This window comes from Mixophyes fleayi, chromosome 4, assembly GCF_038048845.1.
Source record: "Mixophyes fleayi isolate aMixFle1 chromosome 4, aMixFle1.hap1, whole genome shotgun sequence".
In the NCBI taxonomy this organism is placed as follows: Eukaryota; Metazoa; Chordata; class Amphibia; order Anura; family Limnodynastidae; genus Mixophyes; species Mixophyes fleayi.
This window is the reverse complement of record NC_134405.1, coordinates 16,160,553-16,183,805: the sequence shown is the minus strand read 5'-3', so window position 1 is coordinate 16,183,805 and position 23,253 is coordinate 16,160,553. Positions and strand designations below refer to the sequence as shown.

General features: G+C 38.9%; 2 protein-coding genes across 2 annotated transcripts; both read left to right on the top strand.

Annotated features, from left to right (window-relative positions):
* Positions 1–6,485: 6,485 nt before the first annotated feature.
* LOC142150460 (olfactory receptor 1500-like) lies at positions 6,486–7,859 on the top strand. The gene is made up of 2 exons (XM_075205653.1): positions 6,486–6,557; positions 6,921–7,859. Exons 1-2 carry the CDS (start codon positions 6,486–6,488, stop codon positions 7,857–7,859), a joined length of 1,011 nt encoding a protein of 336 aa, XP_075061754.1.
* Positions 7,860–14,036: 6,177 nt separating this feature from the next.
* On the top strand, positions 14,037–22,819 carry LOC142150459 (olfactory receptor 10A7-like). Its single transcript, XM_075205652.1, has 2 exons — positions 14,037–14,072; positions 21,881–22,819. Exons 1-2 carry the CDS (start codon positions 14,037–14,039, stop codon positions 22,817–22,819), a joined length of 975 nt encoding a protein of 324 aa, XP_075061753.1.
* The last annotated feature ends 434 nt before the right edge of the window (positions 22,820–23,253 follow it).

Genomic DNA, 23,253 nt, shown 5'->3' with positions numbered 1-23,253 from the left:
CTTGTTTTTGGTAAATCCTGAGGCTATCAATTCGGCCTTCCTTAGCTCAGACTTCAGTCTCAGAGTCTGGATTGGCATTGGGCTCAAGTTCTTTCTTGAGGGCTCACTTTTCATTCCTAATGCCTGCAGAAAGTGAAATTATACACTTGCAAGAATAGACCAAGATGTGATCTCAATGCTTACAAAAATAGTAGAATCTAACTTACTGGATGAAACAATGGATATTGAAGCCCTACAAAAGTTAGAATCTTTACTTGGAGTGCAAAATTATTGCACATCCACTTATGAAGGACAATCCAACTCCAGGATAATATGTAAGAAAAAAATCAAATCAAATTTCTCTCCTAATGATACCACATGCCCCCAGATTCAGGTTTTTGAGGATATGATTTCTATAGAACTAGATGACCTATTTAGGAATCATAATAAGATGCAAATGGACAATCTTACAAAAGATTAAAGAGATATTCAAGAATAGGATGATTTGGTTATTAAACCTTCCGATAAGGGAGGAAACATTGTATTGTGGCCTACTGAAATATAAGCATGAAATCTTGAGACAACCTAACGATATGGAATGCTATAGATGCCTATTTTCTAACTCAACTGAAGAATTTCAATCTTCATTTAATAGGATTATTAATAGAGCTCAAACTAGGGGCATGGTAATGGGTTCTGTATGTGCCCCTAAGTTTGCAAATCTGTATCTTGGACATTGGGAGAGAGAAACGGTGTTTGGAGAGAACTTGATGATATATACTGACCAAATATTAATTTGGCTCAGATATATTGACAACGTACTGATTTTATGGAGGGGAGATGAAATCCTCTTTAAAGACTTTGTTGATAATCTCAACAATAATACTAACAAACTGAGATTAACATACTCTATGAGTCGGACAACTATAGACTTCCTAGACATCACAATAAAGAAAAAAATGTGATGGGACCTTAGAAACTGGTAAAAAAAACATCCACCAACAGTATTCTTCATAAACAAAGTTCACATTTCCCTCCTGTGATCTCTAATATTCCCAAAGGGGAATTCCTTAGGATTAAGAGAAATTGCTTTGACCCTCATGATCTTGCTGTTAGGATTCAAGAACAAAGTACCAGATTATTGGCAAGAGGCTACAGCAAAAGATTGATCAAGAAAGCGCTAAAAGAGGTGGAACAAAAGAGTGGACGCAATTTAATTTTCCCACTAAAAAAGAAGCAAACTCTAAAGGAGTCAGGTTCATTGGTGACTTTTGCAATGAATGGAAACTGATTGGCTCTATAATTCAAAAACATTGGGCTATTTTACACTGAGATGAAGACCTTGATAAAGTCTTGGGCCCTAGAGTTCAATTTAGTTGGAGGAGAACCACTAATCTGAAGGATAGATTAGTTAGGAGTCACTTCATAGATAAGAGACGAGTTAAGTGTATCATGGGATCATTTCAATGTGGTGATTGTAAAATTTCCCTTATATGGTTAAAACTGACAAGGTCATTGACAAATTTGGAACAAAACACAATATTAACAATCACATCAATTGTAAGACTAGAGGGGTTATTTTTGCCCTTTTTTGTCTATGTAATAAGATCTACGCGGGCAAAACTGGCCGAATGCGTGGGCACTAGGCTCGATTAGAAATGCCTATCGTGATAAAGACAATTTCAAGTAGCTAACATCTGTGGCCAGACACTTTTTATCGCATCATAAGGGAAATCCTAATACCCTGAAATGTTATGGCATAGAAAAAATATCACTAGGCATTAGAGGAGGAGATCTAGAGAAACATCTGCTACAGAATGAAAGTAGATGGATTTTTCTTCTTAACTCCCTATCGCCCTCTGGATTGAATGAAAACAATAGCTATTCCAGCTATCTCTGAATTTGAATCAAGGGGCAAATATCAACGTATCCCTTTTTTTTTAATCTGGACAACAAAAATTAGATTAATGTGATGTTATTCTGAGCATCTTACTTTCGCACACTGAATCTACAAGTATCTACCTTCTTTTTTTTTTTGTCCTCCTCATTTACACTTTGGTTTATTTATAATATTTGTTACACCTGGGTTATATCACTTACATATTATATATAGTGAGTGTCTTATATATTTTTTTACCTTTCTACTTTGTTACAGACATTTTGTATCATTACTACTTTTATTATTACCATCTTTTTTAATTATTGTTCTGTCACTTCAACACTCTTATATTTTTCACTTTTATTTGCAAAACATAGCTTACATTTCTAATACTATTGTATCTACACTCATATATCCCTATTCCTTTTATATTTTTTATACATAGGTGTTTATTACATCACCATGAGTATTTTGAACTTAGGTTCATAAAGTACCATTCATCACGTGTTTATAAGTATTTAGCACTTCACATGAGAAAATAGAATTGTACAAAGTGGACACAATAATTTATTGATGGATATGTTGCTCAATAACACCAAATAAATAAGTGGATAATAAAAACAAATATGCAAGAAACATTGGTTGAACATGCGTTCAATGATAATACATATGAGAAATGGGCACCATATACATAATAATTAAATTTAATATAAAACATATTAAAAAAGAAATATTAAATAAACTACACTGATTAATAATATAAAAAATATCAATAGTAAATTAGCAATATAGGAGATATTACATCATTGCACACATATATATTTTGGGAGATATTGCAGGGGATTATTGATATTTATTGGCACATAACTAGCCTATATAGTTGCCAGTTGGGATTTCATTATTACTTATATGACACTTTTTCATTGCACAATACTTACCTTACATCAGCTAATAAATAGTCCTTCTAAATTCTATTTCAGTTACATACCCAAGGAACATATTTTAATAGCATTGTTTGTTGTGTTTTTTTCATTAACCACATTTGGGCCTAAGTGATTCCTCTTTCTCAGTTTGCGATTATAATTTATCTTGTATTTATTATTTTTTGGCATTTCTTGAGATAAGATATTGATATACGCTCCCTGATTGGAGGTTTCATGTGTCTATCACACATATCAGCTACCTGATTGGGTATTTACCAGATGAAAAGAAGCCCGTTGAGGACAATCCTGTTATCCCGTGAACAAGCTCTAGGTGTACTTTTTATGATTGATGAAATGAGGATGGTTCCAGTCCTGGTGCGATAGCTATTTTCCTCAAGAAAGTGAAATTGTCCCAGAGGGGTACTTCTTCCATTCATGACCTGTCTTCAAATATTCCTCCTCAGTACAGTTAATTTTTCGATGTCTTCTGCAAAGAGAAGTCCACTCAGCTCCTGCCGCATAGACCTTGGGATTTCAGTATTGAATTATTGCCAGACAAAACGTAGTCCGAACCTGAATCCCAGGCCATGTCAGTAGACTTTGACGATAATCTGAGATGAGGATTTATCAGAAAGTCTAGCTCTCCTGCTGGCAGTGGGTTTCATTTTTGTAAAGAAAAAAGATGGCAGTCTGAGCCCATGTATAGGTTACCGGGCATTAAACGCCATCACTGTAAAGAATGAATTTCCACTACCATTGCTTTCTGAGTTATTTGATCAGATCAGAGGAGCTTCTGTGTTCAACAAGCTAAACCTTAAAGGAGCCTGCAACTTAATTCTGATCAAGCATGGGGATGAATGGAAAACGGACTTTAATGCACATAATAGCCATTTTGAGTACTTTGGGCTATGCAATGTTCTTGCTGTTTTCCATAATTTCATTAATTAAATCTTCTGAAAAATCCTGTTTCAGTTCCTGGTTATGTATCTGGATGACATCCTCATATTCTCTCCCATTATTGACGCAAATCGTGAACATGTCTCTATCGTTCTCAGACGGCTTTGTCAACACAGTTGGAGAAATGGAGAAATGTGTTTTTGAGAAAGAACAACTTCATTTTTTTGGGTATATGGTCTTGGGCTCTTGTCTCCAAATGGACCCCGGGAAGCTTAAAGGCAATATTAGATTGGCCTCAACCTGTAGGATTCAAGGCGGTCCAGTGGGTTTTAGGTTTTTCCAACTATTACCGACATTTCATTAAGGGCTTTTCCTCCTTAGTTGCATCCAGCACTGCCTTAACTAAAAAATCTATTATTTCTAAATATTGGGCTCCAGAGGCCATAGAGACCTTCACTTTGCTTAAGAAAGCCTTTACTTATCTATCATACAACAAGCCAATTCCAAACTGCCTTTCTTTCTCAAAGTGAATGCCTCCTCTATCGGTGTTGGAGCCATTCTGTCCCAAAAGAGTCCTTCAAGGGAACTTTTCAAAAATCGTGATCATATTGTGAAATTAAACGCCTCTAACAAACCGAATTCAAAGAATTTTTTAACTGGTTCAAATTATTTGAGCATCTCTACTAGATAGGAGGGCAAAATGATTAGATCTAAATTTAGCCACACATTTATATTTCTACATCAGAAAGATCCAACCATTAAGAGCTTGAGCAAAATGGCTGGATCCAATGGGTCATAAATAGCTTGGTCAGATAATGACCTCACAGATAATCAGATAGTGGTCACTATTTGCATTCTCCATCTGACCAGAATAACATATAATAGGTTTCAATTAGATATTGATCAAGATTAGTGAACATTTTGAGACATTACATATAGTGGTCAAACAGAACAGATGAGATTTGCCATCTTCATTAGTAGCATGATCCAAATTCACCCTTCCACATAATTGAAAACTTGGATGTTTTAATTAGATATGAATTAATTTATGAATAGAGCATTTTGCACTGGATAATTTTTTAAGGTCTATAGTCCACAAACATCCTTTCACAATGGATTTTAACTAAAAAGTTCAGTTTTTACAGAACAATTTTTCGACAGCTCAATATGAGTGAACAGTGGTCAGATGTACTTATAGTAACAAATGTATATATTTTATTTTTCATAAATTCTTATTTCTCAGTGTTATAGAGGCTGCAAGCAAACACTACCTTAAAGTTTTAGCTTTTAATGAAGTTACTAGTTTTTGAGATATTGAAGACTAATTACCAGCAATCCTCTTCTACTCCCAGTGGACTGTTCTTTATCACACACAGGGACAAATCAAAGAACTCTCTAAGGATCTATTTGTGTTGCACATCTGTTGTATTCATTTATGTAATGTGTTATATATAAGTATAGCCATTCCAGTGTTCCCTGATATATTGGAATATAGGTGCAGAAAAATAATGGTCAAATTAGAATTCATCTCCAAAACCTGTTATCCATGCACTTCTTGTAATCCACCTAACTGCAATAAAGAGAGCAATACCAACGTTCCAAGAGAGTAGAAATGAGTGATCATCAGCAGGAGGTTTCTGATGTAAGTACTATCTAACTAATCCTAATCAACAAAATAAAATACAATTCTGTGAAATGTATCTCTTGGTAATATAGAATATCCTGAATAGCTTGATAGTAATTTTCAGAGATGAAGAAACATGATTCAAGGAAACTTGGAATATTCCTAAGGAAACATTGTTTTGATGCAACACATAAATTATGTTATGATCATTTTATTTTCAATTATTTTTTGACAACCAACTAGTTAACAGTGATTTAGAAGGGAGGTGTTAGAGGGGAAATGAGAATTTGGCATGCAGTCACCTTTGTAATTACCATCTTTTTGAAAATATTGTACTGTACAGAAATTACCAAAAGTTTTGACAATGATACAAGTATTGGTTTTCACAAAGTTTGCTGCCTCAGTGTTTTTAGACCTTTTTGTTTGATGTTTCTATGGTATACTGAAGTAACATTACAAGCATGTCATAAGTGTTGAAGGCTTTTATTGACCATTACATTAACTTAACTTAAAGTTAACTTAAAAGAGTCACAACTTCTCAATGCGATTAAGGTCTGGGAAGGTTCCTGGCCATGGATCCAAAATTTTGATGTTTTGATCTCAGAGCCACTTAGTTATCACTTTTGTTTTATGACAAGGTGCTCCATCATGCTGGATAAGGCATTGTTCGTCACCAAACTGTTCTTGGATGGTTGGGAGAAATAGCTCTTGAAGGATGTATTGGCACCATTCTTTATTCATGGTGGTGTTCTCAGGCAAAATTGTGAGTGAGCCCACAAAGAATCTATATTTTCTTAATTTATCAACAGCCCAGAGTGCCTCTTTTTCGTACACTTCTTTTCTTTTTCGTACTTTGACTGTATGTGTTACTATCAGGGCCGTAACTAGGGCTGTGCGACAGGGGCGACCGCCCAGGGCGCAACGCTGAAGAGGGGCGCAATTTAGGAATATTTCAGGTTAATTTGGTTAAAATTGAGGGCTAGGGGGGCGGCATTTGTCTTTCTCGCCTAGGGCACTAGAATTCTAAGTTACGGCTCTGGTTACTATGTGTAGGTACACCAAATTTAGGGAATGTATGAACTAAGTATCTGTTGCGGTTGAACTTATAGTCTTTAAATTCAGTAACATTCCTATGTGACAGGCATGTCACTGTTGAAAGGTAGCACTCAATAAACTCGGCACAATGTTCCCCATGGCAGACTTGGAACTTCCACAAGGGTTACAAGAGAATTTCTGCAACATCATCGACATCAAGGTATGCCACCTAGCAATTCTTAGGTGCATGGAAGACTTGCAGCTGTAACCCTCTTACAATACAATTTATCTAAATATACATTTTAAAAAAAATATTTAGAAAATCATAAAATAAATTAAAGCAAAAAATTCAATCAAAATGCCTCAAGTTCACACACGAACACTTTACGGATATGTCAAAAAATATCTGTCACATTCCCATCGCAAAGTTTGTCTTCCATCTCTTCTAGAACTTGCATTTTGCAATATTCAATTAGAATTAATTAGCAGCACTTACATTTTGCTTATTGCCATTATTATTAATTAATATACATTACCTATCTATACCTAAAAAAGCTTTTTCTACTTTCCTCAATCAACACAGGGGAACAACCAGACTTCGGTCACTGCGTTTATCCTCTTGGGATTTCAGGGTACACAAAACGTAAGGATTTTACTATTTATTCTCTTCCTTGTGATTTACTGTGTGACAATATGTGGGAACCTTCTGCTCATCACTCTGGTGTCCTACAACAAGAACCTCCACTCTCCCATGTACTTCTTCCTCACACAACTCTCTATAAATGACATCATGCTAACCACAGATATTGTCCCCAATATGCTTTATATATTACAGGATCATAGGGGAAACATTAATTTTATTGGCTGCATCATTCAATTGTATTTCTTCTGTGCCTCAGAAACAGCTGAGTGTTTTCTCCTGACAGTGATGTCTTATGACAGATATTTGGCCATCTGCAACCCCTTGCGTTATGCTTCTATAATGAACAGTTCATATTGTTTGAAATTGGCGATCATCTCTTGGATGTTGAGCTTTTCCATTATATTGCTTGACACTATAACAACATCAATGCTACAATTTTGTGGGCCAAACATTATTGACCATTTCTTTTGTGATTATATTCCCCTATTGGAAATTTCTTGTTCAGATACAACAATTGTTCAATTAGAAATTTATGTCCTAAGTGTTATTGTGGTTATCATCCCATGCATAATAATCATTGTATCATATGTTAATATCCTTTTTACTATCTTAAGGACTCCATCTAACACTGTCAGACAGAAAGCCTTCTCCACCTGTAGCTCCCATCTGACTGTGGTGTCCATATTTTTTGGAACTCTGTTTGGTGTTTATGTTTTACCAACAAAAGGACAATCATTGAACATAAGTAAAATGTTATCACTCGTATACACGGTGTTAGCCCCTTTGTTAAATCCCATTATATACAGCCTCAGGAATAAGGACATCAAGAAAGCTTTACACAAAACAGTTCATAAAAGTTTATTTTGTGGCAATCTATAGAAAACATCATCTTTTGTAACATCTACATAAAATTATGTTTAGCTCTTTTCATGATTGTAGCCTAGTCAAGATAATTATGAATTAATATGTTAATGTTATAATGATCTACCCTAAAAGCTGAAGTTATTTTAATGAAAATGGTTTCCGGCAAATCACTGAGTGTAAGTAAACAAGGGTTTAATATATGTTGATGAGGAAAACAGACTGGTTTTGCTGACCTTGATTGTTTACTCAGGGATGTCATTATCCCAGAAGGTCAATCACCATAGTTTTTTCCCATCTAGGAGTTCAGAGTTCCCTAAAATTATTGGCTAAACTTCTACGACCTGAAATAATGTATGGCAGAAACCAAGTTCAGTATGTAATCCTTATAAAAAACAGTAATGTTCGAAGCAATAAATGTTTATGAAGACCTTTGTATACATTTTTAACTTGTGAAAGTAGCAAACAACATGTGTCAATTATATACATGCCCCCTAAGGAAACTTTATTGATGAAGTATCTTCCCTAGACTCCAAATAATATATTATCTCATATGTATAAGTACATAAAATAATATGAAGTTTAGAAGCATTGACACCAAATCTATGCTATGTTCCAGTAGAAATTTATTATTTATTTTTGGACACATGAATAGAACAGTTGGCAAGAGGTTAATAAATTGGTTGTAGTACCTAATACAATATCAGCTCAGCTCTATCAGTGATGTCACAGAGGAAGGTGTTTTATTAACAATGAAGAAAAAAGATAAGGAAAGAGGAAATACCATATCAGCTTTATTATTCATTGTAAGCCATTGTAAGCATGTATCTCTTTATACTTTGTTGTCTTCGGCCTTATAAGAAATAAAGGATACAAAAAAAGAGATACATTTGTGTTGTCCAGTCATTGTATTGGAGGTGATAAATTAGGTATACAACACTCAGGTGGGTCTTGTTATGACAACTGCAATAAGATTTTAGAAGGTTTGAAATCGCCGATAAATTCCAGTGATTGTGAACCAAAGTACCTCTAAAAATGACCTTTGTTCTGTTTATTACAAGCTTGCTGACATTATTGTTGCATGAAAGTAGGTGTACATAAGTACTTTACTCTACAGCACAGAAATGTATTACTAATTTATAAATCAGTTTTCATTTTGTGGAAGATGATAGTATGGAAACTATCATCATCATCATCACCACCATTTATTTATATAGCGCCACTAATTCCGCAGCGCTGTACAGAGAACTCACTCACATCAGTCCCTGCCCCATTGGGGCTTACAGTCTAAATTCACTAACACACACACACACAGACATATAGACTAGGGTCAATTTGATAGCAGCCAATTAACCTACCAGTATGTTTTTGGAATGTGGGAGGAAACCGGAGCACCCGGAGGAAACCTACACAAACACAGGGAGAACATACAAACTCCACACAGATAAGGCCATGGTTAGGAATTGAACTCATGACCCCAGTGCTGTAAGGCAGAAGTACTAACCACTTAGCCACCTTGCTTGCCATAACTATAGACCTTTTAAGACTCTTTAAACAAATAAGTGAAAATTATGTCCTAAGCAGCTCAATAGGTGGAAGTTGAACAATAGGTCAACATTAAGAAGGTGATGAAATTGGTGTACATTAAACATCATCTAGGTTATTGATATTCTAAAAAATGTTCTTAACATAAGGGGTGACTTATCTATTGTGCTTTAGATTAACAATAGAAATGGAAAATTTATAATGCAATTACCTGAGAAAAAAGAAGACATGAAGAGGAAATGTTGGATTTGTGTGTGAAAATACCAGGCTCATGTTTAGTTCTTTTGCAAACTAAGCCTAGCTAGACCACCGGAGGCAGCCTTATGCACTAGCTGAGAGTCTCCTTTAATTCAGAATCGCCTATATAGAAACGACTAGAAAAATACAAATGTACCTCTATTTTTTATATCACAAATATATAATTAAATTTACAAATCACATTGAAAAAAGGGTACAGTTAGTAACAGCTAGGTGTTTCACTGAACAGAGAGCATACTAAACTAGCCTAGCCTAATGGGTCTGTAATCATATTCCTCAGAAGCTACATTGTTTTTTCCTCTGCCAGCACGAAAGGGTCCTAGCCCAATGTCCTCCTGCTTTCTCAGGTCCTCAAAGTATCAACTTCTGGGGAAGTTTTGCAGATCTAATCATTGACATGGTACTAGACCAGTCCAACAGGATCCGTAAACCCTTTGTCCAAAGGAGTGGCACAATCTTACCTGATCTCTGTTTCAGTGGTGTTGGATTGCACCAGCTCAGTGCTGGCGCCGGCACTTCCAGATCTCGGCTGAGATCATATGACCGCGGCTGGGGAAGCAGGAATGCAAATCTTCCAGCACAAAAACTTGCTCTGACAACAGTTGTATAGCCATTTGTAGTGAGTGTAAAGCCACAGTCAGTAGAGGTAGGGAGCTTAGCCATCTAGGAACCTCATCCATGTTACGTCATTTGAAGAGAGTTCAGTCCTGCATCCAAGTTGCTAGGGCTAGATGACTCCTCCACTATCCAGGATTCCTCAGAAGAATTCTTTAGTGTTAGTCCCCATGCTGCTGCTGCTTCTGCTGGGGGGGGGGGGATCTTCATCTCAAGAGCAGACAAAGAAGAAGACTACTTGGTCTGCTTGTAGTAGAATGCAATAGTTTACAACAATTGACTGTTAAACAATCCGTTGCAGGAGGAAGCAAGTATAAGCGCTGTCACCCAGACGCTAAGCGGATCAAAGACGCCATGGCAACTATACTAGTATTAGATCTGCGTCCAATATCCACTATTAATGCACCTGGATTAAGACAGTTAATTGAGGTCTTGTGTCCCTATTACTAACTTCCATTATTACACCATTTTACTATAAAAACTATTCTTCACCTCTTCTAGAAAGTTCGTAAAAATGTAATTATTGGACTACAAAATGCCATTTTACCCACTGTACACTTAATCACAAATATGAGGACAAGCGGAACTGGGAAAACTAAAGATTATATGACTGTGACAGCCCACTGGGTTGGTGAATCGCCTTCAGCAGCAGGAACAGCAGCAGCATGTACCCAACAACATCAGAGTTTTCAGAGGCAGACTTCTCTGTGTATCACCGCCTTCACTAAGAAGCATACAGCTGACAATTTGTTACAAGAACCAAGGGATGTAATTACTACATAGCTTATACTACTTGGACTCTCCTGAGGAGATATCATTTCTGATAATGCCACAAATATTGTGAGAGCATTACAGCTCGGTGAATTCCATCACATTCCCTGTATTTCTCACATAATTAACTTGGTGGTGCAAAGCTTTTTGAAAATTGAAAGAGACATGTAGGAGCTGCTGTCTGTGGCCCTTAAAATTTCTGGTCATTTCCAGCATTCTACAACAGCATGTACGAGATTGCAGCAGCTACAAGAACAATTTAATTTGCCCTGCCACCAACTGAAGTAAGAGGTGGTAAAAAAGTGGAATTGCACCCTTTATATTCTTCAGAGAATGAAGGAACAGCGAAAAGCCATCAGTCTTAGAGTTCATTGGTTTGTTATACTGTACCTGCTACCTCTCCTGTTTCTGTTTGAGTTTGTTAAACCTTTTTAACATATTTCCCAAGGATAATTCCATTTTGCACTGTTTCACAATTTGGGCTCGGTCTATCAGCTTGTGCAACAATCAACAACTGAGGTTTCACAGTATTATTAGGTCGCCAATTCACATGGTGGCCAATTGGGATGAAACCAATGCAAAGTGGCCCAGTTGGATCACAGCCAGATTTTAAGGGGTTAGGGACCCGGTAAGACTTCCTGTTGGTGTACGCTAGGCATAACTTTAAACTTTGGAGCCTGATCTAAGCTTTCCAGTGGATGGATTTGAACGAAAACTTCACAAACTGGCAACATTGGATCCCAGAAGACATAACAGGGGGTTCAGGTCCCAGTAAGACCTCCCATTGGTGTATGCTGGCCAGAACTTTGACCCGGGAAGACTGTTCTGGGCCTTCCACTGGATGGATTTGGTTTGTTTGTCTGCCAGGTTATATATTCGGACACCCCGTGCTGATTGCAATGAAACCAATGTGAGGTGATCCAGTTGGATCCTGGCTAGGTTTTATGAAGTTTTGGGTCCCGGTTGGACCTCCTATTGGTGTACGCTGGGCAGAACTTTAACCCAGGGAGCCTGTTCTGAGCTTTCCACTAAATGGATTTGGACAAAAACTTCACAGACTGGTAACATTGGATCACAGAAGACCTAATAAGGGGTTTCGGTACCAATCACACCTCCCGTTGGTATATGCTGGCCAGATTTGGATAACATTTAAAATAAAGACAAAAACAACACTGGGCAGCCACCTCATTGGAAGAGGTTCTAAACTGCTATTGTTTTTTGAAAATGTTGACAGTAACATCCAACTCATTGTTAACTTAATAACTTGAAGATTTAAACACAGGCAACGCCATGTAATTTAGGTGGTCTAAAATAAAGCAATATATAACACAATTAATAAATAAAATAAAAAATCGATAGATGACTATAGATGACTATAGAGCAGAAGTCACTTTTAATTATACTTAGTTTTTAGTATTTTTATATTAATTGAGTTTTAGAAATAAAATATATATCAATGTTTAGCTTTATTGTAGTAGACATTGTAATTTCCACTTGTAAATCAGAACACCATAGATGTTCATAACCCATTCATTTTATAAAAGTGTTCAGCGTTGATATTGTAATTAGACAAATAGGGCATCTAGTATACATACATGGTTTGCTTTTCATATACAACATTTGGAGTGCTGGATCAATATTCTTTATTTTAAGTCCTCAAGCCAAACAAATTTAACAAAATTTTGTACAGGATCAAATAATTTGATCATCTCTACAAGACTGGAGTGTATAGTGATTTTATCTAGCCACACACATATATTGCTATTTCAGAAAGATCTAACCTTTGGTTGGTGTTACGGTTCTGATGCCTTAGTCAGTATTTGCACAGGCTTACCTAGGGCGCGGAGTCTAACGGCCTTCCGGTCTTCACCAAGAACCAGCGCAAGGTAGGGTGGACTTTGCTGCCGAAGAACCGCAGGTCGCGGCCCCCAGGTTAGCCTACTGACGTAAGGGAGAAGTGATGGGTAGTCAAACAGGCAATATGACAAAGTGATGCTAATACAGGCACTAACCGTGAATTCCAGGGTTTGGAGGTCTGGCGCAGTCACCGGTAGATGAACAGAGTCGGTTGAGTGCGTAGCAGGAGATGGGTCCAGAAGAGTCAAGACACAGCCGGGTCGGTACACAGGAGGTATCAGGTATACGGTGCCAGAGGGAAATCCAAAGAGTAGTTGATAACACAGCTGGGTCAGTACACAGGATGGTCAGTCCAATTCGCGGTGCCAGGCATTAAGCCAAAGAGTAGTCAGGTCACAGCCAGGTTGGTACACAGGAGTAGAAGGGAAATGGAAGTACACAGGGAGCAGGGTCACAGGAGTCAGGTACACAGGAACAGGTAGCCAGGAACAGGAAACACATTGCTCTGACACAGGCAGCGTGTCAGAGCAGAGAAGATATAGAGATTTGAATTCCCCGCCCAGGAGTCACATGACTAGATGCAGGGAGAACCCGGAAGTGCGGGGGCGCCATCGGGAGAAGCGCTGAACAGCTGGCAGACAACGCTGACAGCGCAGCAGAGCGGAGACAAGGTAAGTTCATAACAGTTGGATCCCATCATCAGTTTGGTCAGATAATGACCGTACATATAATAAGATAATGGTCACTCTTTGATTACACTCTCCACCTGACCAGATTGACATACAGTATAATAGATTTCAACTAGATGTTGATCAAGATTAGTAATCATTTTGAGCCCACAGCAAGAGTGAACGGTGGTCAGATGTACTTATAGGCACAAATGTATATAATTTAATTTTCATACATTCTTATTTCTCAGTGGATGCAAGGCAATTGCTTTTAATGAAGTTACTGGTTCTCCTGATATGGGGGACTAAATACCAGCAATCCTCTAATACTCCCAATGGACTGATTCTTACCACACACAGGGATAAATCAAAGAACTCTCCAAAGATCTTATAAATTTATGTAATGTGTTATATATGAGGGGAGTCATTCCAGAGTTCCTTTATATATTGGAATATAGGTGTTTGTTCCAATGCAGTAGAAATGAATGACCATCTTCATCAGCAGAAAGGCGCTGATGTAAGTACTATCTAACTAGTCTCCAATCATTAAAATAAAATGCAAATCTGTGAACTACATCTTTATAAGCCTATTTAGAATTTCCTGAAGAGACTAATAGTGATTTTGAGAGATGAGGACATTTTTGGTGATTCAGGGCCTGATTCATTAAGGAAAGTAAAGAAAAAAAATGAGTAACTTTGAACCTTGGCAAATCCATGTTCTATTGGAGGGAGAGGTGCATTTAAAATGTGGGAACAGAATTATAGTTGGGGCAGAGAATATCCTAGATGAACTTTACATTTCAGTGTAAAAATAAGCTATCAAATATTTGTGTGCTGCATGAAAAAAAACAGACAGTATTTAACTTATGTGCAAAATAATAAACCAATTTTCACCCCTTGTATTGTAACATGCATTTGTCCAGGAGAAAACTTTTAATTTTAAAAGTTTCTATTTTTTTTGCTTTACTTTCCTTAATGAATCAGGCCTTTAATTCCTGAGATTGATCACCATAAAATGTTTCAAGGACTTTGACATGCGCATAAGAAAACACTGTTTTGAGGAAATATATAAATAATGTTACGCTAATTTTATATAATGTTTACTTTATTTTTTGACAAGCAACTAGGTAATGGTGATTTAGAAGGGAGATATCAGAGAAGAAATGATAGTTTGGAGAGCATAGTCACCTTTCTTCACAACTGTTTCTCTAAAAAACTTTGTCCTGTACATTGTTTACTCAGAAGCAGCCATAACTCTTGTAGTGCTGGGGGAATTGTACATATGAGACAGAAGATGTAGAAAAAATCCTTAGCAACTTGAATTTCACACCATGAAAGGTCTTTTTGCTGAGTTGCAATGTTCTATTGATAGAATCCTTTTGTGACAAACATGGGAAATTCCACAGCCAAATGAAGAATGAAGTGAAGATGTCACAAAGCCATTTTGACAATGTTGTTCTTCAGAACATTTTAGAAACTCATTTTTTTAAACTAACAGCAGACCAAATCCATATCTAGGGCCTGATTCATTAAGGACCTTAAATGAAGAAGTTTCTTACTTCAGTCTCCTGGACAAAACCATGTTACAATGCAAGGGGTGCAAATGAGTTTTCTGTTTTGCACATAAGTTAAATACTGACTGTTTTTTCATGTAGCACACAAATACTTGATAGTTTTATTTTTACACTGAAATTTAAAGTTGATATTTGTGTGCTACATGAAAAAACAGTCAGTATTTAACTTATGTGCAAAACAGAAAACTCATTTGCACCCCTTGTATTGTAACATGGTTTTGTCCAGGAGACTGAAATAAGAAGTTTCTTCATTTAAGATCCTTATTGAATCAGGCCCCTAGTTATTATGTGATTACAAAATGTTTGGCAGCCTGCAGAGGATTCCATAACTCTTTAGCTCTGAGTTTATCTACGTTTCTCCATAGAAAGAAAACAATGTATATCTGCATATCTCCTTAAATATTGTAACAGATTCTGGATACTATATTACTAATCTTGATTAGCGCTGGCTTACCTGAGGTGCGGAGTCTAACGATCTCCCCGGTGTTCACCAAGAACCGCCGCAAGGCGGGGTGGGCTTCGCTGCCAGGAGTCGCAGGTCGCAGTCCCCAGGTTCGCCCCAAGATGTAGTACAGCAGAGTGAAGCAGAGGTAGCGGAGTCAAACAAGCTGGTTAGGTACACAGGAATGGAGTCAGGCAGAATCAGAAGGCAACTCGGAGTCAGCAAGCCAGGTTTGGTACACGGGTCACAAGAATAGGAGAATGTCAGCAAGCCGGGTCGGTACACAGGGATAGGAGAACCAAGGAAGTCAAACAGGCAGAGATCAGCACACAGGAAGACACTGGAAACTGGAAGACACTGCAATCCACGAAGAACAGGAGCCAGGAACAGGTAAGTGTTGCTCTGACACTCAGCGAGTGCCAGAGGGAGGTTTTTATGCTGAAGGGGATTCAAAATCCCCACCTCTGGGTTGTGGTCATGTGACCGCCTCCGGGTGCGGTCACGTGGTCCTGGATGCGGAAGTGCGGCTTCTGGAAGGAGCGGCGGGGATCAGGTAAGTCCGTTACAGTACCCCCTGCCATAAAGGTGGACTCCGAACACCTAATAGGGTTTCAAAGGAAATTTTTTATGGAAGGATTTAAGCAGATGGGGAGCATGCAGATCAATGGCTCTTACCCATGAGCGCTCCTCAGGGCCGTAACCCTTCCAATCCACCAAGAACTGTATGGCACCTTGAACTTTACGAGAATCTAGGATAGTTTTAATCTCGTATTTGACTTGATCCCGATCCACAACAGGAGGAGGAGTTCTGGATGAGGTGGAGAATCTATTGGTTACCATCGGTTTTAACAAGGAGACATGAAAGACATTGGGTATGCATAAAGAGGGAGGCAGACTCAATCTAAAGGCTACGGGATTAATAATCTCAGAAATAGCGAATGGGCCAATAAACTTGGGAGCAAATTTTTTACTGGGAACCTTTAAACGAATGTTGTGGGTGGATAGCCATACCCTGTCACCGACTGAAAAACTTGGAGTCATTCTTCTACTTTTATCATAGAATTTCTTGGAACGAGTGGTTGCTTTCTTTAAATTTATCTTGGTCTGTTCCCAAATAGCGGAGAAGTTACGAAACCGAGAGTCCACCGCTGGAACTTCCGAAGATGAGATTTGAGAGAAGGTGGGTAGTCTAGGATGGCAGCCATAAAGGACAAAAAAGGGGGAGTTAGAGATGGCCTCATGGAAATGGTTGTTATGGGCGAACTCGGCCCAAGAGAGAAGGTCCACCCAGTTGTCTTGGTTACTTGAGATAAATATTCTTAGAAACTTTTCTAATTCTTGGTTGGTTCTCTCAGTAGCCCCATTGGACTGGGGATGATATGCGGAAGAGAAGTCAACCTTAATCCCGGATTTATTGCAAAAAGACCGCCAAAATTTTGATATGAATTGTGATCCCCTATCGGAGACAATATGTAGAGAACAGCCGTGGAGGCGAAATATTTCTTTAATAAAAATATCGGCTAAGGAGGAGGAAGAAGGAAGGCCTTTAAGAGCAATAAAGTGAGCTGTTTTAGAGAAGCGATCCGTGACCACAAGCACCACAGTACAGGATTTGGAAGGAGGAAGGTCCGTGATAAAATCCATGGAGATCTGTGACCACGGGTAATCAGGAATGGGTAATGGGAGCAAGCATCCATAAGGCTTCTTCCTAGAGGTCTTGTGTTGAGCACATTTGGAACAAGCAGCAACAAATCTCTTCACATCTTCCAGCAAGGAAGGCCACTAGTAACTTCGGGACAATAAGTCCCAGGTCTTGCGAATGCCGGCATGCCCAGAGAAGAGTGAGTGATGAGCCCAGTTAAGGAGCCGGGTGCGTAGATGTGGCAAGATGAATGTTTTGCCCGGAGGACAACCCTTTTTCAGGTGTGTAGCTGCCAATACTTGACATGGATTTACAATGAATTTATTATCTTCCGAGGATTCCATGTCAGCTGGATCAAAAGAGCGAGATAAGGCGTCTGCCTTCGTATTCTTGGATCCCGAGTGAAAAGTGATGTTGAAATCAAAACGTGAGAAGAATAAGGTCCACCGTAAGTAAGTAAAGCAAATTCTTATGGTCGGTATATATGGTGATAGGAAATTGCACTCCTTCTAGTAGATGTCTCCATTCGGAGAGAGCTAACTTGATGGCCAGGAGCTCTTTGTCGCCAATCCCATAATTCCTCTCAGCAGGTAAAAAGCAACAGGAAAAGAATCCGCAGGGATGAAGTTTTCCAGAAGGGCTGCGCTGTGATAGTACAGCTCCTGTGCCAACAGAAGAGGCATCTACCTCCAGGACAAAAGGACATGAACAATCCGGCTGTTGAAGAATGGGTGCAGATGAAAAAAGAGACTTTAATAATATAAAGGCTTGAATAGCCTCAGTGGACCAAATACCAGCATCAGCAGATTTACGGGTCAATGCTGTGATGGGAGCCACGAAAGAAGAGTACCCTTTGATAAATTGACGATAATAGTTGGAGAATCCTAGGAAGCATTGAGTGTCCTTAAGGCCTGAAGGTTGGGGCCAGTCAAGTATGGCTTTCAATTTCGTGGGATCCATCTGTATACCGGTGCCCGAAATAATATATCCCAGGAAGGGAATTTGTTTCTGCTCGAAGGTGCATTTCTCCAATTTGCAAAATAGCTGATTTTTTCGGATACGAGAGAGGACCTCCAATACATGAGAGCGATGGGATACTAGATCTTGAGAAAAGATGAGAATGTCGTCCAAGTAGATGACTACGGATTGGTACAAGAGGTCTTGAAACAGCTCATTCATTAAGCCCTGAAAGATGGCCGGGGCATTGCATAACCCAAAGGGCATGACCAGGTATTCAAAGTGGCCATCTCGGGTGTTGAACGCCGTCTTCCATTCATCCCCCTCCTTAATGCGTATGAGGTTATACGCTCCTCTGAGGTAAAGTTTAGAAAAGATGGTGGCACCCTTAATCCGGTCAAATAATTCGGAAATCAGTGGCAGTGGATACCGATTTTTAACGGTAATGGCATTCAGGCCTCTGTAATCAATGCAAGGGTGGAGGCCCCCATCTTTCTTTTTTACGAAGAAGAAGCCAGCCCTAGCTGGGGAGGCAGACATGCGGATGAAGCCCCTTTTTAGATTTTCTTGGACGTACTCCTCAATAGCCTTAGACTCCGGGAGGGAAAGGGGGTAAACACGGCCTCTGGGAATGGGTTTACCAGGTATCAGATCAATGCCACAATCCCAGATTCTGTGAGGGGGAAGTCTAGTGGCTTCTTGTTGACAAAAAACATCAGAGAAGGTTTGGTATGGTTCAGGCAAAAGAGTCACAGGAAATTCTTGGGAACATCTGGGACTATTCGGAGGAACCACTCTCTGTAGGCAGTGAGAGAAGCAGGACTGTCCCCAGGACAATATGTGACCTGATTTCCAGTCCAAGGTGGGGGAGTGGAGACGAAGCCATGGAAGGATGACTGGGTTGGTAGACCTTTGAATTACTAGGAAAGAAATCTTCTCCCGATGAAGCGCTCCTATCTGAAGCAGTAGGGGAATAGTGCGTACCAGAATGGACCCCTCAGGAATTCTCTCCCCATCAATGGCCATTAGAGAGATGGGTTGTTCCAAAGCTTGTGTGGGAATAGCAAATTGTTTAACTACCGCGGCAGAGATGAAATTTCCTGCGGCTCCGGAATCAAGAAGAGCCAACTGCGGGAAAATCTTTTGTCCTAACTGAAGGGAGATGGGAATAGACAGACAATCATTACTTCTGGGAACTGACTGACACTGAGAAAAGAGGCCCAACGATACAGCTTCTGAACTCGTTAGGCCCTGTTGTTTCCCGAGCGTTTAGAACAAGAACTCAGAAGTTGGCCGCTCTCTCCACAATATAAACACAACTTGTTCCGAAATCTCCTCTCCCTTTCTTCGGCTGATAGGCGGGTCCTCCCCAGTTGCATGGGCTCTTCAGGAGGAAGAACAGGGGTTTGGAAGTTGGGGGCCAAGCGAATCATTCTACGCCGAGACTGTTCCTTCTCGGAATTATGTTCCTTGAAACGCAAATCAACTTTGACACAGAGGGAGATAATATCGTCCAAAGACGTAGGGAGTTCCTGAGATACCAGCTCGTCTTTGATTCGGTCTGAAAGGCCCTGCCAGACCGTAGCTACTAGGGCTTCATCGTTACAGCTAAGTTCAGAGGCCATAGTTCTGAAGTGGACCGCATACTGTCCCACAGACTGGTTTCCCTGGCGGAGACGTAATAAGTTGGAAGCAGCATTGGACACCCTTCCTGGCTCATCAAATATTTTCTTGAAAGTGGACAAAAAGACGCTGAAGTTATGTAGAATGGGGTCGTCCCTCTCCCATAAGGGGGAAGCCCATGCTAAGGCTTGACCGGACAATAACGAAATCACATAGGCCACTTTCGTTTTTTCGGAAGGGAAGTTCCCTGGTAAAAGCTCGAATTGTATGGAGCATTGATTTAAAAATCCTCTGCAATACTTGGGGTCTCCATCGAACTTGGGTGGGTTAGGTAACCGTAACTGTGAGGAAGAAGCTGCTGCTGCGGCCTGAGGTACCGGGGCCACTCCCGCCCAGGTGATCCACCAGCCACTAGGGTGTTCTGAACAACATCCAAGTTAGCAGCCAATTAACTTACTAGTATGTTTTTGGAGTGTGTGAGGATAGCCACGCAGACACGGGGAGAACATGCAAGCTTCACAAAGATAAGGAGATGGTCGGGAATAAACTCATGACCCCAGTGCTGTGAGGCAGAAGTGCTAACCACTTAGCCACCGTGCTGCCCAACAAAAATATTCTATATTTGCTCAGTGGATACATTGGTTGCTTGTATTTTATCAAATACAATACAAAATACTTCTAATAACATAATATGGCCATATACAAAATGTTTCAACATGCATCTCATTCAGTGTTTCAAAATCACTTCCAACTCGATTTCACTCCTCTGTGTAAGATCTGCATTTCTCACCCACATTGATTATCTGCTTTATCTCCCGATTACAGGACTTTGTATTGGTTACACCCACTCTATGAAATGCTCCCTTGCACAAATATTTTCCACTATCCTTCAAATCTTCACAAATTCACCAGAAACTCAACTCTTCAGGAAAGTGTATCCAATTACCTGCTTAACCGCCCCAGGATTATCTACCCGAATACCATCACTGTATACGGTTCACGGAAAACTTACATGTGTTCTCTTTCTGTACCCAAACAACTCTCCGACCATCAAACCAATATTGCTGTGTGACCGGCTCAATTATCCCCACAAAGCCCTTTTCCCCTTTCAATCTGACTAGTCCAAAATGTAGTAAGTGACACTTAACTGCATGTATCAAACCCCTATTGTTCTAAAGATTGTAACGTTGTAATAAGGGTCCATTTACCTCTCTATCTGCCTGTTAATACCTAGGGGTATATTTACTAAACTGGGGGTTTGAAAATGTGGAGATGTTGCCTGTAGAACCAATTTAGATTCTAGCTTTCATTTTGCAGAATGTACTAAATAAATGATGGCTAGAATCTGATTGGTTGCTATAGGCAACATCTCAACTTTTTCAAAACCGCAGTTTAGTAAATATACCCCTCTAGTCTCATTTTATTACTGTGTTTGTTCCCAATTTTAAAGTGCTAAGGAACATGCTGTAGCTATATAAATACATGATAATAAATTGTTCCGAGTCCTAAATTTTAGCTTTCTAGTCAAATCGCTTTACATTCCTAAAGAATTTATTTTATGAATATCATTGTCATCATTTATTTCTAAGGTGCCACAAAACTTATCAGTGCCAGAGAGTCAGTATAACAAAAGATACATAGAAACAGATCAAGGATATATGAGGTTAATGGAGAAGTGCAGGTAGAACACACAGGCTAGAGAGGACCCTGCTAGTTAGAGCTTACAGTGTACAACATCATTTATTAATAACCTCTTCATGTCACTAATATGTTTAATATTACCATTATTACCTGGTGTCAATCAGATAATAGTCCCTATCTCTTTAATCTGTTACTGGCTGCCATATATAGATGTCTATTCTGTTATGTTGTACCTAATGCTGCTGTACATAGATCTAAGTTCTTATGACCAGTAATACTGCTCTCTTGCTAGACTCAAACCTGACTGTCACTGACATCCTCTGATATATGTAGCATGTAATAGAACTAACACTTACATTATTTACCTCATTGCCATTATTGTCAACTAATCTACATTAAAAATGTATACCTAGTATTTTTTTTTCTACTTTCCTCAATCATCACAGGGGAACAACCAGGTCACTGTGTTTATCCTATTGGGATTTCAGACTACACGAAATGTAAGATTTCTACTATTTATTCTCTTCTTTGTGATTTACTGTGTGACCATATATGGGAACCTCCTGATCATCACACTGGTGTCCTACAACAAGAACCTCCATTCTCCTATGTACTTCTTCCTCACACAACTCTCTATGAATGATATCTTGCTATCCACAGATATTGTTCCCAATATGCTTTATATTCTACTGAATGATAGGGGATGCATTAGTTTTATTGGCTGCTTAATACAGTTTTATTTCTTCTGTGCCTCAGAAGCATCTGAATGTCTTCTTCTCACAGTGATGTCTTATGACAGGTATTTGGCCATCTGTCACCCCTTGCATTATGCTTCTATAATGAACAGTGTGTATTGCCTCAAATTGGCGATCATCTCTTGGATGTTGAGCTTTCCCATTGCACTGATTGGCACTTTGACAACATCAATGCTACAATTTTGTGGGCCAAATATTATTGACCACTTCTTTTGTGATTATATTCCCCTACTGGAAATTTCTTGTTCGGATACAACAATTGTTCAATTAGAAACTTATGTGCTAAGTGCTCCTATGCTAATCATACCATGCATAATAATCATTATATCATATGTTAATATCCTTTATACAAGCTTAAGGACTCCATCTAATACTGTCAGACAGAAAGCCTTCACCACCTGTAGCTCTCACCTGACTGTGGTGTCCATATATTTTTGTACTCTTTTTGGTGTTTATGTTCTACCAACAAAAGGACAATCATTGAACCTAAGTAAAATCTTATCACTTATATACACGGTGATGACCCCTATGATTAATCCCATTATATACAGCCTCAGGAATAAAGACATCAAGAAAGCTTTACCCAAAACAATACATAAAAATATATTTTGTGGCAATCTTGTTCTATAGAAAACATGTTCTTTTGTAAACTCTATACAGTATTGTCATGAGTATATGAGTATGGCCTAATCAGTGGCTTATTACCCACATAAGAGTTCAGAGAACCCTAAGAGAGATTGGCTAAACTCCTAAGACCAGAAAGAATGTATGGTTGGAATCCAAGTTCAGTATATAATCCTTATAGTAAACAGCAATGATTAAAGCAATACATGTTTATGAAGACATCTGCATACATTTATAAGTTGTGAATATAACAAAGTCTATGGGCTAGATTTACTAAGCTGCGGGTTTGAAAAAGTGGGGATGTTGCCTATAGCAACCAATCAGATTCTAGCTGTCATTTTGTAGAAAGCACTAAATAAATGAAAGCTAGAATCTGATTGGTTGCTATAGGCAATATCCCCACTTTTTCAAACCCGCAGCTTAGTAAATCTAGCCCTATG

What these genes read in the sequence shown, in the direction of transcription:
- LOC142150460 (XM_075205653.1), top strand. Translation starts at nt 6,486, where the DNA reads ATGTTCCCCATGGCAGACTTGGAACTTCCACAAGGGTTACAAGAGAAT. An exon ending in GCAACATCATCGACATCAAG is followed by an intron (nt 6,558 to 6,920) that starts GTATGCCACCTA and finishes CAATCAACACAG; the next exon opens with GGGAACAACCAGACTTCGGT.
- LOC142150459 (XM_075205652.1), top strand. Translation starts at nt 14,037, where the DNA reads ATGAATGACCATCTTCATCAGCAGAAAGGCGCTGAT. An exon ending in ATCAGCAGAAAGGCGCTGAT is followed by an intron (nt 14,073 to 21,880) that starts GTAAGTACTATC and finishes CAATCATCACAG; the next exon opens with GGGAACAACCAGGTCACTGT.